Here is a 19,080-nt window from a genome sequence, read left to right on the forward strand (position 1 = left end):
ATGGTGCAAATGAGACAAGCAGGCGCGAAAGACGTCCTCAAAAGCGCATATGCACAGTTGTAAACATACGACATATGAATGCTTACCATGTGTTTTGTCTTCCGTGTGTGTGTGTGTGAGTGTGTGAGAGAGAGCGTACGAGGACGGGTGGCTGAGCAGCAGGTGCGTCTGTAGATACCTGTAGGTAGGTGATTCGGTTCTGGACCAGATCCGACAGGTCTTTAGCCTCCTTCGTTCTCCATTCGCCCACGCCGTCCGCCTGGCTGAGGTAGTACAAATCTGTCATGATGGATCTGTAGAAACACATTTCACAACTTGAATTATTTATATATTCTAACAAGCTGAATAGAGATTGATTGCTACAAACTGGGTTTTTTGTTTGTTTTGGATTTGTCTAACACAATGGGCATCATTGTTATCTTGTTAATCCACTCCTCATCCAATCTATGATCATTGACCGTACAGCAAAATCTCTGAGAGCGTGCTACTTAACATCCCCGCTGTTTTTTTCTCTCTATCTCATCAACAATGACAATATCTGGCCATGTCACATCAAAATTGAACCAAACAGCAGAGGTTAACAGAGGTTGCATTAACTGTATAGTTTTTTTTCCGTCGTTGACTGATGATTTTTTTTTTGAACAATGACAGAAACATCTGAAGAACCATCCGTCATTTTGACAGATTACAACCTTGAGGGTGATCTACCGTGACTTTAAGTAATTCACAGTCTCGCGTTGAAGAGCTACGGACCGGAGGCCTCGGAGCACGTCTGTGACCACCGTGGGTCACAGCAACACATTCTCTGGGCGTCCAATAATGACACAGTGGGTTAGGACATTAGAGTTAGATGAAAGCATGGTGTGTCTCATACAGACAGAAAGATTGTCTGTCGGCTTCAGGCGCTGATGGGCCCTGACTGAGTGTTGGTATTTGACGAAGTTGGCATGGGAACGGGTTAGTCAGAGAGGGATGCAGCTGCAACACCGTGGCATTTCCTTCCTGGCGTGTTAAATTGAACATACGGCTGGGAGATAGAAATATAGATATGTGATATGACAGACATTTTTCAACCATTAGAGTTATTCTTTATACAATTTGAGCAGGTCTTCACAAATCCAGTTGGTTTCCTGGTAACCAGAACCTGACCAGGGACCTGAATCAGGCATAATCATCATTGTAGAAGAATACAATGATGTTTGATGGACTCACTAGACTGAAGATGTTCACGGCTGGATCCCACTGCTCCCTGCTCTCTTTCAGACAGGGTCTATTTTTTGTTGGGATCAGGTAGGTTTTTCATGTCAGATTACACAATCTTTCAAATTGCAAATCCATCCGCGGGACTCTTTTATGGTAATTTTTGGATTTATAGGATTTTTTTGCATCAATGCGATCATGCTCAGTACTTTAATTTCACAGTCGGCTAATTGACTGGATCAGCCAAAAACAGCATTCTCACCTGTTCCTACGCAGTCTCTAAATTATTTCTAGGAATTAAATGTACAATATTATGATATATCAATGGCAAAATACATAAGGACTCATCCACATCAATATTTTCCTACCATACTTGAATATGCAAATGAGTTATGTCAACATGATCTTCTCTAAGTGAACTTTCATATTTTATTCATCTCGCATTACATGCATGTCTCTGACCTTATTTTTCAAATCAGGGTGGAAGTGCAGACGTTTCTCACATAGAATAAGAGTCTACCTCTATGATTTCTTGCACAGCCACATGACAGTTGTGATCTGTGCACCACAGCAACCTCGTCAGCATATGTCAACAGAATACAGTCGGTTTAACATTACCAAGGCTCATCAATGCTTTTGGGGTGTTTCTAGCAAAAAAAAGTGTCGTTTTCGTCAAGCGGACTGCTCACAACGGCATCTTTCTGGTTGTTTAGCTCTGTTTAGGATTAAGTCTGCCATCGGCACGCCTCTGACAGCGAATTTGAGTCATGTCACACCCTGCCAAATATCGTGACCATCCACTTACAAGAGCCCAAGAGCTCTAATACTAGCAGCTAAGGGCAGATGCAAACACATCTCTCTCTCTCACACACACACACACACATGTCGCACACACACACACACACACACTTATGCAAGCTTAATTTATTACTCACTTCTTTGACCCAAATCAGTCACATCCTGTGTGACTGAGAGTTCTTATGCAGATATTCAGTAGTGCATGCACAGACACATACACATAAAAAGCAGAGAAATTAAACATGTCCCAGTGCAGGAGGGTGAATGGAGCCTTTCCCTACAAATGAGACGGTATCATTACTCATTGTCCAACTTTGAAGCTGGAGCCACAATTTGTGTGCGGATGTCAAATTCTCCCCAGAAGCATGCGTCCCTCTGTGGGATGGAAACGCTTACCTGGCTGGCCACGAAACAAAAAAGAATCAAACTACAAGGTGCTCAGGATTTGGCATCCAGACAGGATATATAGCCGCGGTGTCCAATATGTATGAGGCGTGTGTGAGCTCATGTGTGAATTTAAAGGTGTGGGGTCCTGGGCATACAGTTTGTGAAGCTCGGGGGCTTCCCCGGTGCTTCTCATTGGCTCAGACTGCAGACGCTGAGGCTGCAGCCGCCGGGCTTGGCAGCAGAGCACAGCTTTTCTGAGTACTGATGCTGCACCAATGGGAGAGCATGTACAAGGTGAGAGAATGTACAAGATTTCAGGCCCACAGCTTAAATATCACCACGCCAGGTAAGGCAAACGAGAGAAAGAGAGCTAGGTTTTCATTTGCCAATAGGCTTATAGTGTGGCTTCTGTGACATGATGTGAGCTATTTTCAGAAAAATAATAATAATTTATCCTAATCTTAATCTCTTTACTGTCTATGACACACCATCAGCCATACTGCCCTGTGCATCCTGTTGCAGGAGTGCACAGTGTTATACAGCATCCTGTACACTAAGACTATTGTTACACAGTGAAGAATCCCTTGCAACATTTTAGGGATAATTCTTCTTAATATTAGTTTTCTTCATCTTCTTTGTATTAAGTATAACAATTACTACAAATATGATTTATTTCTTTTGTTAGTTTATTTATTTCAGTTATATTAATTTGTGTTTGAGGATTCTAGCTTTACTTTGTTTCATAAGTAGATAAGAGCAGTAATAATTGTGGATCTAATTGACAAACGGATTAGTCTTTTAACTCATTTAGAAGTAAAAATGGTAAAAATCCTCTGTATGCATACATACTTTTGCACTGTTAGATCAAACTATATATTAAGATATTGAAAACTGTCAATGTCACCATGAGCTCTGGGGACGTGATTTTCACAATTCACTGACATTTCATGGACTTAATGATTATTCCCCCAAAAATTATTAGCATACTAATCAATAACAAAAAATGTATATTTGCAGATCTAAAGTAGATAAAGATCAATACATTTATTTTAGTTGAAATAATAATTATGACTTTTTGAAATACTTTCTAGCAGATCTTTCACACTGTTTGACTTCAGCCGTCTCCACAACGCAGTGATCTAGACCTGGGCCCAAAGAAAGCTGGGGGGCTTAGATGAGAGCGAATGGTGGTGGTGTATGTGTGTGTGTACATGTGTGTACATGTGTGCCTGTGTGTACGGGTTGAGGTATCAGTCTTTGGAAAGCTGCTTAGGCAGCAAAGACTAAGACAATGGGCCATGTAAGCCACTTCAGCAGGATTACAGAGAACCACTTGGCTAAGTGACATCAGGCCTGTCTTCATTCAGCAGCGTGGAAGCCATCCAGGTGACAGAAAGTGTATCTATGACCTTTGCCCTTTGTTTCTCAGCAACCGCCACCCAGTGCCGCCCTTCAACTTCTCCTGTCAAATGTGTCAACGTTTGCCATCATCAGTAGGCAGATTTGGTAAACAGCCGCCAGTCACTTTAACGCTATTTCTTATACAGAAGACCATTCGCACTATCAACAACTATCCACCACCAAGTGTGTCAGCTAATGACTTCATCAGCAATGATTCTGTTGATTATTTTGTTTAAAAACTGATACATTCTTTAGTCTTTCAGATGACACAACAAATCTAAATTTGAGAAGGTACAAACAGAATCTCAAGTTCTTAAATTTGCTAAATGCAAGAACTCGAGTTTTGGTAGTTGACACTTCAACAATCTGTGCTAGGATTACTTTGAGGTCAACAGTATTGAGATTAAATGCCTGCATATACCAGGTGGGCCAGCAGATTGCTTGGTAGAAACAGTTACAACAATAACAGAACTAGATATTAGTGATTTGTGAAATCATCATTATCAATGCAGTCTTGTGATAAAAAGAGTCGCCCAGAAGCTTTCCAACTACTACACCAGAAGGGTTTCTATTAACTGATAGAAGATGCATCCTTAAATAATGACTTGCTGGTGTGTTCAATAGAAGAAACAACACGCAGGGATGAAAAACACACAATCACGCTCACAACGTTGGGACATCTGGAGGTGTCTGCCATGGATTTAATGATTTTTCTTCAAATCCTGACATTACCTCTTCAAAGCATCTCCGTGCTCACCTCTCCTGGTGTCCCATGTCCTGCAAGAGCGCGTCAACGTACTTCTGCCTTTCGCTGAGCTCGGCGGTGGCCAATTTCTTCACCTCGCTGCGAACAAAGTACCAGAACTCCTTCACGCCGTTCTCCACCCTCCTCCGCAGCTCCTCCTGAGTGGGTCCAGGGCCTGCAGGTGGGTTAGAGGGGAACGGTTCACAACAACACATAACAGAAGACAGCTGGCATGACATGCGAACCACGGGAATGATCTAACACAACGAACTGGCGAATTCAAAGCAGCTCCGCGGGAATCCGGCGGGGAGGAACAAGGTAGAAAGGATGCCGCGAGGTCTTCAGGGAAGGTTGAGCATTCGATTATGTGAGTCTAAATAGGCTAATGGCGCCAAACAAGGTTTTGGAATGTAACCATTAAAAATATTCCTCTTTTATTCTTTGTCTCTGGGTGTTGCTTTGACCTCAAAAGGGAGCATTTGATCACTGCTTTTTGTGCTTCGTGTCTCTCTCATGTCTTTTCTCACACGGTTCAAACAACAGAAAGGAACTCGATACCCCACCGAGGCAAACGATGTGGAGTAACCCACATGGATAACACAGCTGACTGCTCTGGTTTCTGTGGAGAGAAACAAACAAACAAAACAAAACAAAAAATCGAGGGACCGCCTCAAGCAGGGGAAGGAGGAGGTGGTGGTGGTGGTGGTGGAGACGGAAAATCTCTTTTTTTTTTTTTAACCTTCCCATCTTGCACTCTCTCTTCTCTCCTCACTCCCTCCCTAGGTGGAAAAAAAAGCTTGAGGGTATTTTTAGCCTTTTCTTCCCCTGCGGCAAGATGGAAAGGCTGACCCGGTGCTGCCCTCCACACTCACATGTTCTTCTTTATTTTCTCTCCGTCAGTCTCTTTCCTCTCCTCCATTCTGCCGCCGGGGCGTTCGCGCTGCTTCTCCTTCATTCACACATTTCCCCCCCACTCACCTGACAGCTTTTCTGCTCCTCTGACCAACTGCTTAGTGTGGCAAATGCACACATAACCCTGCCCATCCGACATCATCGCTGCTGAGCTACGGCAGGTTTAACCGGACTAGAGCGAGATTCTCGCTGCAGGCAAAAAAAAGCTCACGAGAGCCGTTGACTGGTTTACACCGTCTGTAGTCGAACCCCGCAATTCCAAAATCAATCCCTTCATATTTCCAAGCTCTGTGTCAAATCCGTCCCCTGCCACCTCTCACACGGCCCTGCCCCGCTTACCATCTCCAGTGAGTTTCTGGAAGCTGTGGATCTTCTGTTTGGCTCGGGTTAGCTGGTCCTCCAGGGAGCGCAGTCTCCCTGCAGCGAGGGACCCGGCTTCTGCCTGACCCTCCGGTATCCTGGGGAAGAAAGACACACGGAGAGGATGTGGTGGGTGAGCGTGGTACACCAGTAGGAGGAAGAGAGCCCAAAAATGACTTACTCTGCAGAAGTACTCAAGTTGTAAAACTGTATCCCTCTAAACAAAAACATCTCACGTAAGAATCATTTGGTAAAATTGTATTGTATTTACTCATTACTCATTGTAGTGATGTAAAAATTACTTTCATGATCAAAGACGCTATCGATCTTTATTTGATTACTCAATCAAGTTAAAAAAATAGCAAATTCAGCTGTTCAACCGCCCGAGCCAATCAGAAGACAAGGAATGCTGCAGCTTGTATGCATGAGAGCCACTTAGCTGCTATGTCAGCACCATCATAGATGTTGGCTATAATGACACAACAACTAACCATAATATCGCTATAAATACATTTAGTATCAAATGTGTGCGTCTTCTATTACACAGATTTGTAATTCATGTTTTCACAATGTCACTATGATGGAGTCACAGCTGTAAAGATGCAGTCACAAAAACGGAAGGAAGGAAGGGAGGAAGGAAGGAAGAACAACTTAATCATCCCACACCAGACTACTTAGTCTGCATTCTCTTTTGGACGTTTCTGGACTTGAAAGTGGCAGTGAAAAGTGAGCTGTGAGGGCTGACATCTTTGCAAGTGCACCAGTGAAAATGCTATTTAATATGCTAAGACACAACAGTGGAGCCTCCTGGAGCCCTGTCCAAGTTTATTTTATTTGAAGCTCAAGCTTATGTACAAAGTACCGAATCACTTCCCATATTTTAAGGTCTAGCCTTAAAGTACTCCATCCACTTTGTCTTTCCAATGACTCATTTGTGTTATAAAAAAAAAAAAAAGTCAAATTACACGAGTGACATTTTAATCCAATTTCTTCGATTCAAAAACGACAAAAACACTATTGTAGACTTCTCGGTTCTGAGAATGTCTGCCTGTTGTAATGCAAAAGACCAACTTTTAACTCTATAATGGATACAAATTCAACATAATACATGAACAAAGCAGACTTAGATAAAAGTTTATGTAACTAATTCGAAAGAAAAAACACAGCAACATCAAAGCTATTCAAGTGCACTAAATAGATTAAACATAAGCAGTTGCTGTACTTTGAACATTACCAGCAGCTGGGCTGGAAATCCCTTTTCATTATTGTTCGTATTGTATGCTGACTGGTGCTGCGGTGGCCATGGCGACCTGGTCTCTCTTATCTGTGTGAAGTAGGTCTAAAAAGATAACTTCATGTGCATAGGATAAAAACAACCAATCATTCCCTTACACTGGTTTTTCTCTTAGAGGCACAACTCGGCTAAACGCCATCTGGTTTCTTTTAATACAATGTGAGCATGTATGACAGAAATATGTCCTCAGAAGAATCATATCTAAAGGGCATGGCAAATTAACAGCTGATAATCTTGCAAATTGCTCATTATAGCTGACGTTTGTGCCGCATTTCACTTCATTTAACGTATTCCACATTCGGGAACACACATTTCTCAAAGCTCTGTGTTGATGAACCATGGATAGCTACTGCATGGATGTAACGAAAACACAAATGAGCACTCTGACATGCTCAGAAGACAGACTTCAAATAAACCGGGGGGGGGAGCTGCCACTGACATTATACCAAATCAATTCCTCTACATAGGACTATTAAAAATGGAGTATGTTTCAAATGCACGGGGGCATGCACTGCGCAAAGCTGCAAAGGCCATGTTAATGAGTCATCAAGGCATGCAAACTCAATTTGCTCCATGAGTGAGGAACATCAGTTGCTGGCAGGCATAAAGATGAGACTTTAAAGTTGCAACAGCCCGTTGCACAATCCACCCACCCCCCACTGTTCGAGCGTTGGTCCCTGAGAAGCCCTGGCCTCCAACTTCACTAGGCACTAACTGAGCATTGTGCTTCAAAGCCATGGAAATAATGGAAAAGGGAGGATATGTGATCCCCTGCATTATGTAACAGTGTGAATTACGAAGAAAATTCGTATGGAAAGGTTTTTTTTACGAGGAAAAACCTTTCCATACCTTTGCATCATGGATATATATATATATATATATATATATATATATGCCCATTCCAGCTGCCTGACACAGATCTCTTGAAATAAGACCCAGGTGCATTTCTTTTCCAGGTATCACCTCTACTGTGCGTTCTCACAGCTAGGTCTGTTCAAACAATATTCACCAGGATCTTCCAAAGGCCACACCCTAACCTGGTTGTTACACCATTGTGCAGGAAGTAGGACTATTTCCTCAGTGACATCATTTCCCAGGGGTTTTAAGTGCAGCTAAAACTGTAACACGAAGCAACATGATACCTCCTTGATAAAGGCAGAAGAAATAGGCCCCGCCAGCACCGGGGCTAATGAGCAGAGACGTGATATAGAGGTTGGCTAACACGCACCGAAGAACGGAGACACAATGCTGGTGCAGGCAAAAACCACAAGCATCTAACAAAAAGATATGCAGATATGAAATACAGTCAGTGCTATCAAAACCCAGAGACACACACACATGCACACGAGAAGGAGGCAAATACACAAATGATCACTGACGGTATCTCTAGAGGACTTGAAGTAGAGACTAGACAAGGCAGCTGGATTTCAATGGCGTCTTAATCAAACGATACAGGAGAGGTAGCAGATGAGAAAGACTGACTGGAGGGAGGCGGGGGGGAAAGGTGATGGGAAATATTGTGGAGTAAAAGACGAGCCCCGCTGGCACAGAGCCATGAAGCAGGTGAGGTTCAGCATGCCCCTCTGAAATGCAGCCCCAGCTGTCACTCTATTGGCTCCTGCCCCTGCTCCCGGTAACCATGGCGTTCACAGGGCGGTGGAGGCGCTGGGAGCCGTTTGAATGGCGGAGGACTGGTTGGCACTGAAGCATAGATTTAATATAATCCGCTTGACTTCAAAAGAACCCCTATGTGCTGACCCAGAGAAGCCATACGAGATGTAAGTATTCTGGGAGGTTGCTGCATGAACGCCGTTTGCCTTTCACATTAAGAGCATCATCTGATTTTGTTCACACACGCTCTGCACTTCCACACGCGTACGTATGCGTGAGTCACCACACCGTCCTGCATCAAAGACGGAACTGCCGCGTTCCAGCCTTTCCTGGAAACTCAACGATGTGAGAAACCAAGCTGCTTGACTCCAATGAGTCAGGCTAATAAACGACTGGAATGTGTCAGTGGTCAAGCAAACACTATAAATAGGCGTAAAAAATATGGTCATCAGAGCAACCGCCGCGCCGAATCAGTTTGCGCGACCTTTTGAAGAGACAATGAAAGGAACAGTGTTATCTCCGCATTTATTGCACGGCCGTAGAATACCGCATTGTATATGCACTACAGTGCGTCTGTTGTGTCGGTGCAAATACTTCTGCATTGTGTCGAATCAGTTAATGCTGCCTTCCTTTGCTATATCCACGTTGAGTCCACTGACTCAAACGGCATGAGTCCAAGTAAACCGATTCTGAATGGTGCATTCTTGCCTTTCCATGCTTCAACGCCTCGGCGCACCAGCCAGCTCCGTTCTGAGCCCGCCTTGACAGAGATGTCCTGACCACGGACAGCTCCCACAATGGGGCTAGTGTGAGGGGTGGTAGACCTCCCCATCGCTGGGCCTGAGCCACGGCCCCGGGTCGATGGAATACGAGGTCTGGACGCGGCAGCGGCATCTGTTTGGCTGAACTGGGACAGTTCCTTGGACACGAGTGGACAGTGGCCTCACCACACCAAACTACATGTCTGTTTTTTGCAGTTTAAATTTGCATTTTTATGTTACTTGAAATGAGGCAGACATGTAAAAATAAAGTGCCTTATTTTTTGGTAAATGGCTGCAGGGGCCACAACTCTTCTCATCCCCTCACTCCTCATTTTCCATTTCCTCCTTGCTGCTCTTAACGTAGTGGAGTCCTCACGCCATCCATCATGCTTCCCTCCTCTTCGCCTCCTCAGCATCGCCCCCTCCCTCCCTCTGTTGGCATGCCTGGGGGAATCGATCAGGTCCTCATCGCTCAGCCCAGCTGTCACTCTCAGCCTCGCTCCCTCCGATGTCACACCATCGGGCCGGCTCGTGTCATTGTCTTTCGTGCCCGAGGTGACTGACAGCTGCGGAGGGGGCGGAGCCAGACAGGCTGAGCAACAAGACCTCGTGTTCACCTCTCATTAATGCTGCTGGGTGATTGGTAGGTTGGCACGTTGCCCCGTCACTCAAATCACTCAGGAGAGGCCCGAACAACCAAATCGCTGGACTAAATCTACAGAGCAGCCGGGTGATACTAATTTCGGCAGTGATTGATAGGCCGATAGATTTCACGTGACAATTCCACTGTAAAAAGTTATGGTGAATTCAGGGAAAATCGGTAAACCCTGATCGTGACTGTGTGAAGGATCCATTTATCAGGTTGAATAACTAAGTATCTTCATCCTCTCAGCGATGCTACGCAAATTTGCAATCTGTGATCAGGAAAATCAATATCCCTCGCAAACGGCTTCGGTGTGACTATTACTCTCTATCACAAAGTGAATGAGAAAATGTAAACAAGATCCCTTCAAGTATATGATGAATGCGCAACACTTCCCAAATATTGCATTACACATCCATCCAACGCTGCTGCGGCGTGACGACGCTAACCAAGTTAAATCCCGCTCCGAACCATAAATCAACCTCAACGCAGTGGGTTTCTAGTGCACAACAACTCAACACAAAGGTGTAATAATGTCAGTTTTATGGGTTTGAATCTCTCGGAGGCCACTCATAAAAAATGAATGCAGCGCTGTGAAGGTTAGGTGCCTTGGATGAAACCTTTAGTGTCTAATGTCAGCGGGATGCTTGCAAAGAAACCGCTTCTGCTTCTCGCGCAACAATTCGGAGATTCATGTTCTCGGCAAAATCTGCAGAAAGTGCAAGTAGTGAGTTCGGGGGGGGGGGGGGGGGGGGGTTGGGCCGTGCGTTCAGCTAGTCGATCAGAGAGCTAGTGAGTTGTTACATAGTCAGTCAGTCTGTGACAACCTGCAGGCTGGAGTCTGGCTCGGTGCCATGCCTCTGTCAGCAGTTTGAAAGTGGAATGAGGAGGGAGGGAGGAAGGGAGGCGAGGAAGGAGGCAGTGAAGTGAGAAGGGAGGGGCTGTGGCAGGAATGATGGGCAGCTCGCTAACAGCCTTTTTGCGTCTATTAGGATTCTAATAGAAGGATAAGAGACACTACAGGGTGGCGGGTACTCTCCTGGGCCTGTATCTGACCACTGCACACACACACTCTCACACACACACATGCAGAAAGACACACAATTGAACAGAGGACAAACCGAGGCGTCTCTGTCGATAGTTCATAAAGCTTAACCTCAACAAGCCAGATGCCTGCTTTTGGCTTTCTGCGCCGGATACTTAGCTGGAGCCGGAGCTTAGAGGGACTCGAGAAGGCACTGTAGCGCTACCCCCCCAGTAAACTGTGGAAGGCCTCGGTCCCAGATCAACAACCGGACTAAATAACAAGCAGCGAGCATGCAGTGTGTCGGGGACCCATCTGGACGCCGGTCGGCTGAAAACCGCGCTTGTTTTTTTCGACGCCACAAATTCCACCTTTGTTTCCGAGCCAATTCTAAATAATTACAAAAGCAAGGGGGATTTAATCGTGGGACCAGCTGTCTGAAGCAGCGTCGCACGCGTGCATCTTTATGTTTGCGAGTTGCACGATATGGGCCCCGCATCAAAGTGAATATCACAGAGGAGCAGCGATGGCAACATCTGAAGCTTCGAGTTCGCCGTTAATACGGCAAACGCTGGGACACTCAGACCCGGTTTTCATGTGCAAAAGGAAACACTGTCAGCCCTGCAGTGACGAGAGCACAACCATTTGCCTCTCCATTACACATAGCTTGAATGTGTGAATGATGATGTGTGGCTAATGCTATTGTCTGCCAAAATAACGCAATGAAATCTGGTGAGATGTGTGTGGCAGTCCGTCCATCCGTCTGTTACGCGTGGCATTTCTGGCCCCAACGATCAGCTTCTGATGAAACGTCGCATTTAACCGTTCAACGGCACGAGATGCTGATTTAATCATATGCTGATTTGATTTTTTTTTTTTACAAAAACTCAAGAAGCAATCATCACATTGCCACATTCTCGGACTTGTAAAAGTGGTCTGATTGGACTACCGCTGAGCTGGAGGCTGCACTTAATTGCTGGACTTTGGAGAAAAACTGAACGGAATTTTTGCAATTTTATATTTGTTAATTTAATGATCTGCTTCCAAAGAATGAGAGCTGCTCAGCAGACAGAGAAAAAGAGAGAGACAGCAAGGAAAAGACAGCGTCTAGGGTCGGCATATTTTCACATCTAACTCAGTGAATGAGGCTATTTTGGCCAAACTGAGAGTTGGTGCTTGTTGGAACACTGGAATATCTAACCAAGATGGTTTTGGTGGGTTTTAATTTGTTTCTGTAAGTAAGAGTGAAGCCTGTTTTACGAGAAGTTAACAAGACGATAAAAGCCCGTCTTAGTTGGGTGAGGAGAGGAAGTTGCATAGTGTTGCTGTTACATAAGGAGACACGGTATGATAATATTTACATCACAGAGCCAGAGCGCAGCACACTCTGCTCTACTTGGTAGATATATTTATTCTGGAGATTTTTACTAAGCTTCAACGCGGGTATTCTCAGGAAAAACAGCGAAGCATAAATAAATGTTTGAGGTCGCGTTTACACCCATGCGATGCAGCTGGGACTCGAGTCTGCACGGAGCCGTAGGGGACGAGAGACGAGAGCGTATCTGTTGTGCGAGACGTGCGAGGAAAAAACACGTGTGCGGTCATTCAAACATTAGAAGGGGTCGTTGTAGACACACCTTACGTAGGTCTGCACTTTACCCATTCTAGTTAGTGATTATATTGTTTAAGTTACTGACTCACTACTACATAAAACCTGGATATGGCGTTCACATGCCATTTACTAACAGCAGTTTGTGAAATAGTTCCAAAACAGTCAGTCAGCATGAAAACAATGCTGATGGAATGACAACTAGGATGCTTTTTTATGGTGGACACACAAATGAAACACATCCACGTGACTATGCAATGGTCAGACCTGGTGACAGTGTTAAATATTGTGAAATAGATGGTGGGTGGGTTTGTGATCCGGTGTCCCAACCCATTGTTGTTAAGTGATGTGTCCGTGATGGTTTTCCTAAACCTAACCAACTGTTTTTTTTGCTTATACCTAAAGGTTTTTTTTTTGTTGTGTCATGTCTTCTCAACTAACAGGAAAAAACACAGTGCAGGCCCAAAAGAGGATCCAAATTAGTATGGAAGTCATGCTGAGCAACATGAAAAAAAAAAAAAAATGATGTCCATGTAAACAAATCACTGAACTAAAATCCAGCTGGCATATTTAGGTTTCTCAAAGCCACAACATGATTTATGCAACCAAATAAACACACACCTCTATGCATTTAAACAACGCTCATTTCAGGAAAAGAAATGTGGTTACAGTCAAGCAATTCAATTGTGGTTACCGGAGCGATTCTGCCATCCGCCGCAGGTCTTCATTCTGCTGCTTGAGCCGCTCCAGCTTGGCCAGAATCTTGGAGAGCTCTCGGCTGGATCGCTCCGGGTGTTCGCTGTCCCTCACCAAGTGGCCGCCGATGTAGAAGAGAAGCGTGCCCCAGGCCAACAGCACCAGGGTAATCCAACGCCATGAACCCGCCCAGGGCCGCATGGTGCAGCCTCGCCCACCCAAAAACGCCTCTCGGTGTGCCTGTACACCCACCAATCCACCGGCCTGCCTGCCGGATGTGCGCGCACGCTCTGTGCCCCCTGTCACCACAAGTGCCACAGCGCCAGCCTTGGCATCGGCATCTGCGCAGGGATGGTGTGCAGTAAGCGGCAGATGGGAGGGAGACGTGTACGTCTGTGGCTCCGAAGTGTTGTCAAAAAGGGCAGCAAGTGTTTCTCCAGCGATCAAGCCTTCCCTGCGTGTGCTAAAGCATGGTTAGCATGCTCTGTGTCTCGGTGGCCCGATCGGTATCGCCGCCCCTCCACCCAGCTCTGCGCTGACCAGGTCGTCCCACACCGCGTTGTTTGTTCCTCCCAGTCCCAGAGGATTCTTTTTTGGAGCCGTGTCCTGTAGAAACAAAGGAAAGACACGGGGGAGTTAGTCGAGCTTATTGCACAACGCCTCGTCTTGCAAACGCTTCTCGTGCTTGAAGAATATATTACAATCATGGCAGACAAGCCCAGCAGACCAGCTTGAAGAGGAGAGCCAAGCACGAGACACGCCTCATATAGCGTTACACAGAAGCGGAGCACAGAGCAGGGCCGACAGACGGACGGATGAAGCCAAGATGCTGCAGACCGGTCCTGACGTAACCCTGTCTCAGCAGCCTACAGGATTGATCAGCATGACACTGCAATTTGCATTTACATAGTGATGTGCAATCCCTGAGCCATGCTGCATTGCTGTCGAGGCAGGACAAGGATGACACACACACACACGAACACACACAGAGTCCCACATGAGGATGCCACCATACAACCAAGAATACAATCTTTTATTTTCCACCAACACCCCCAAACCACATCCTCAACTGCAGCCTACCGCAACCCACTTCTAACTCCCTTTCTCCCTCGATATACAAGTTGAAGCACGACTAAGCCCAAGAAAGTTAATGGATTTGTTTGGCGACGGCGAAATCCCACAGAGTTCTCCCCGAGCGTTTGACTCCTCCGCGAATGCCCGCTGCCATCCACCGTAGCCTCCGTGACAGAATGCAACATTGTCAAGGTGATACGGTGAGCTCAGCGGAGCAGAGGGAAACGGGGGGAAAAATCCCCTAGATCATCACTTCCCCTTCATCCCAAAGCGGCGGGGGAGACGGGATGGACGCGTGCCGGGTTTATGAAGCAACCTTCGCTGTCAACTCCCAAACAAAGCCCTGCCACACAGCTGAGACTCGTCGTGTGATGGGATGAAGACTGGCAGGTGTGTCTGTGCTCACGACATCTAAGCGTCTGTGTGTGTGTGTGTGCGCCGTCATCTCATGAGTGTGTGCCACAGCGTGCTGGAATCAGCGCCGTAGACTTTGTGTGATTGGTGGTGGTGCGGTGGCGCTTGATTGACGGGCATCTCTGGTGCCTCTGAAAGTGTTCCTGCTGGGGTGTGCCTGGCAGAACGGAAGTAGGTTAACGGTGGCCCATCTCGTTTACCATGGCAGCATAGTTGATATGTAGGACATAAATGGTGCCATGCTGTAATACCATAGAGACTGTTCATGCTTCACTGACGCAAACTGCCCAGAAAGCAGCAGCTGAGATCACTGAAACACAAGCGGTGGAAACTATTCTCCTTCATTTTTTATTGAATGATGTGGGATTATTGAAATCTGTGCCGACGTCCCTTGCCTGCCGGTGCCCCTGTTGTGACTAACCTGGGCCGACACCGGGATGGCTCCTCTTTATGCATGCGGCACAAAGCATGTGCTGAGCTGTGTTTTATTATGGAGAATAAGAGCTGTGAGAGGGTAGCACTCCACCGGCTAATGCACGGCCGGGACTTTACTAAAAGGCAGGCAGCAAAAAACCCCTTGTCACTGTGTTTGAGGAGCCATAATGAGGTTTGTGCTCAGTAGACTAAAACTGATAAATATAAAACTGTTGGATGAGGGAGGCAACTGCTGCCAAATAGGATACGGGACATTCTTTTGAGATAACACTTCCAGCCAGTTGTTTGGCTTATATTTGAAAGTCGAGCTGAGCTAGCAATATATTTATGGAATAATATCAGAACTTTGGGGAAATTAACATGACATGTATTAATTAATAGCATTTAATAGGCAGCTGTGGTCTAATGCAAAAACCTATGGAGTTGCATTATGGGTATTGTAGGTTCTAGCTTTTATGAAGCTTCACTCATACTGATGACTAAAATTCACAATATCTCACCATTTTTGCTTTGATTTTTTTTCTATTTTAAATATCTCTTTTGCATGTCCCCCAACTTAATAGCTTGAATACCTCTTTAATAGCCTTAAAACAAAACGCATTTTACAAGGTCAAAATGAAACGAATCTGCATAATCAGAACAACCACACTGGAAAACACATCAGCCACACTTAAGATCTTAACTGTTGATTTTTGATAGTTGAAAATGGAGATCAACCGCTTATAATATAATACTGGAAGCACCAGATAATTATTATTCAAGAGATGTACTCTAAGAGGGTAAAAATTCTGTCTGAAACTGTCAGAAAGAAGGTTTATAACGTTTTTTCGTGCCTCTAAGCTTAGCCTTGGCTGCCGTGAAGTGGCAAAGAAGAGAAGAAACACATTGGTCCCTGTGTTTTATAACTACAAAGAATGTGGAGACATCTACTGAGTCCTTTGTCAGCAGAATGCGGCCTGATTAAAGAGAAAATAATAATTCATTCCAATTTTTTCCACTGATGAAGATCTGTCAGTGTAATATTCTGCCAGAGATATAACTGAGTGCTACAGATTTGTGCATTTTCTTAAACCTCTCAGATTTGCCCTCGAGTCCTCATGAACAGGGGGCATAAATAATGGAAATTATAATAATGTCAGTTTAATAAATAAATAAAAGTCCCCTACTGTGGCACAATCTAATTCTAAGTTGGACGGTGACGGATATGCTGACAGTGGCATTTTAGAGAAATTGGCCACATACTGCCTCTTTTCTTATTCCACTTTCTTCCAGCAAGCCCCTCCTCCCTCATCTTCCAAGTAAAATGGAAACATGATTGCGAGGTCGTCGCCATTCTGGACAAAATGAAATATGTCACTGCTTCCTCTTGAATGTGCAGTCCTCCTACTTTAGAAGTGGCAGGAATAAGTGAGCCTGTACTGTTCATAAATTGTCCGCTCCACCTACACACTCCCCCAAAATCTCCCTCTCGACCTTGCATTTCAAACATCATCACTCTCCCGCGATGCACTTCGCCTCGCTGTCACGGCAACCGAGGTGGCTGCTCGGGCCGGTAAAGGCTGCCGCGGTACATGTAGCACCGCGGGGCTGGACTTTCACCGCTGTCACAAAAACGCCCCGTGTGCTGCGGCAACATGCAGGAGGGCTGAGGGGTAAGCCGGGGTGACCTGTTTTCAGTCCTGCTGGTTAATCTTCAACGTGACTCGGGCCGCAGCAGAGGTCGTCCATCAGCCCGCTCCGGTCTCCAGGCAATAAGCACCGTGATGAGGTCCACCGCTGAATTATGCATGGAGTTTCGATGGTTGGGTGGCTTCCACTTCACCAACATGGTCCCCAAGCTAGCTCGGAGACAAGCTCGGGGACACATTTTATATATATAGATAGAGATATGCTGCGTGAGTCTGGAAATACAGTTTGCAGTAAACGCATAATAGCACTGGAAGGATGCCAATCAAGGGGGGGGAACAATCTATACCTGGATGATTGGACTGCAGCTGTATTTTTGTGCTGATACTGTCAAAGTGTTTGAAATTAATGTTCCTTCCCAGCATTTGACTGGGATTTCTCCGTTTGTTTTTCTCAATATCCGCTCACAAGCACAACGGAGGGGGGCATCTTGCAGGCGTGTGGACGACACAAATGCAGCAAGAGAAACATCAACTCCAACTCTGGCAGCGATTTTTTACCATTATTTACCCCGGATTGGTTTGCTGAGCAAGCTGTTCTTGAGAAGCAGCCTTCTTTATAGCCATAAAGCTACACTCGTTTCAACCTGATAGCTGCCTGGCGCAGCCACAGCTTCCTGCAAACGACCGTCCAACAGCTTTTCTGGCTATTTTCTCAGCTGGTGTGGAGGTCCGATCCGGCGACCTTTCAGCCTCCACCCCAGTTCCCAAGTAATGGATTGATTGCACTAGTGTCGGGCACACATTTCAAACGCCAGGACCACAACCAGAGACACGACATAATGGTGGATCCAACAAAGACAGGGAACGGCACAACGGATCAGAATGTATTCATTCCAAAAAAAAAGCTGCAGCAACGGAGAGAAAAACAACATGTTTCAGGCGGGGTTGCAACCTGAAATGCTTGCTCCCTTGTTCCCTGCCGTTTGCAACAAAAACATTCCGATTACATTTTGAGTGTGACTCTGTGATTTTTCTCTTTTTTTTTCCCTATTCCCCATCAATACGAATATCAGCAAACGTCTGAGTCATTCAGCAGCAGAGTGCTCTCACTCCCAGTGTTCGTTTTCTCTTCTCGGTTGAGAGATGTGGAAAAACCACCAGCTTTTTCTACATTTCACATGCGTGTGTGAGTGTGTGTGTGTGTGTGAGTGTGTGTGTGCGTCAGCGGGTGGGCGTGCGGGGGTCACCGGGCTCGGGTCGGGTATACCTGACTGCACACAAATGCGTACAGTCTTGCTCACAGCCTACAGGAGAGCGGTGAATATTTCATGACATGCTGTTTACTTCACAACATTTCTAAGCCGAACGTGGAGGAGTCCATTACCGGAGACCAAATGGCAGAGAGAAAGCCCGGCGTGGAGGAAAGAGACCGACGCAGATGGATGGCGAGCTGGGAGAGTACGGACGCTCAAAGTAACTGTACTGGGTTTTATTACAGAAGGCCCAACGCTAACACCGAGGTCATGTCCTCAGAATTGTTTACGGGAATTTGGCATTTTTTAACACCATGCAGAGGAAACTAAAAAAAAAAAAAAAAAACATGTAATATCTCAAAGGCTGATTCTGATATTTTTTTTTTTAAGAACTGAAGAATTACTTCAGCATTTTGACCATCCGGTAGAAGATGACATTTACAAAAACAGAATTCAAGAAAAAATCTATAAAATAAATACCAAGGGCTATATATTTTTTATCATAGTTTAATTAATTTATTTGTTTTATCAACACCTTTTTTCTAAAATCATGGCCACAGTCATACATACTCCACATTTGTGGAAGAAAAAAAGAGGATTATCTGCATTCATCAGTGTATGTGTAACTAATGAGTACTTATTGATGATAGATCCTGATACTTATACATGCAACGGTTTTGTCAAACCTAGACAGACCTGCACTATTAGCCCACCTTGATGCCAAATCTTGTACAGGGTGTCAGTTTTAAGATTATTATTAGTTTAATCTATATTATGCTCACATGATGCCTCAGTCTAAAAACACTAATTAGAATCCCACCATAGATACACTGGT

The 19,080-nt window shown here is 45.3% G+C and overlaps 1 protein-coding gene across 2 annotated transcripts in view; it reads right to left on the reverse strand.

The window, feature by feature from the left end:
- fut8b (fucosyltransferase 8b (alpha (1,6) fucosyltransferase)) overlaps positions 1–19,080 on the reverse strand; it is a 76,865-nt gene that overhangs the window by 21,957 nt on the left and 35,828 nt on the right. For both annotated transcript variants that reach the window (XM_084030030.1, XM_084030031.1), the window contains exons 2-5: positions 13,440–14,047; positions 5,783–5,901; positions 4,544–4,706; positions 179–293 (exon numbers count right to left, since the gene is read on the reverse strand). In XM_084030030.1, the coding sequence (XP_083886156.1) occupies positions 179–293; positions 4,544–4,706; positions 5,783–5,901; positions 13,440–13,642 (600 nt within the window). In that variant the 5' untranslated portion in view covers positions 13,643–14,047. The remainder of the gene's footprint in view (positions 1–178; positions 294–4,543; positions 4,707–5,782; positions 5,902–13,439; positions 14,048–19,080) is intronic.

The sequence above is a fragment of the Eutrigla gurnardus genome (assembly GCF_963514095.1).
Source record: "Eutrigla gurnardus genome assembly, chromosome: 16".
Lineage (NCBI taxonomy): Eukaryota > Metazoa > Chordata > Actinopteri > Perciformes > Triglidae > Eutrigla > Eutrigla gurnardus.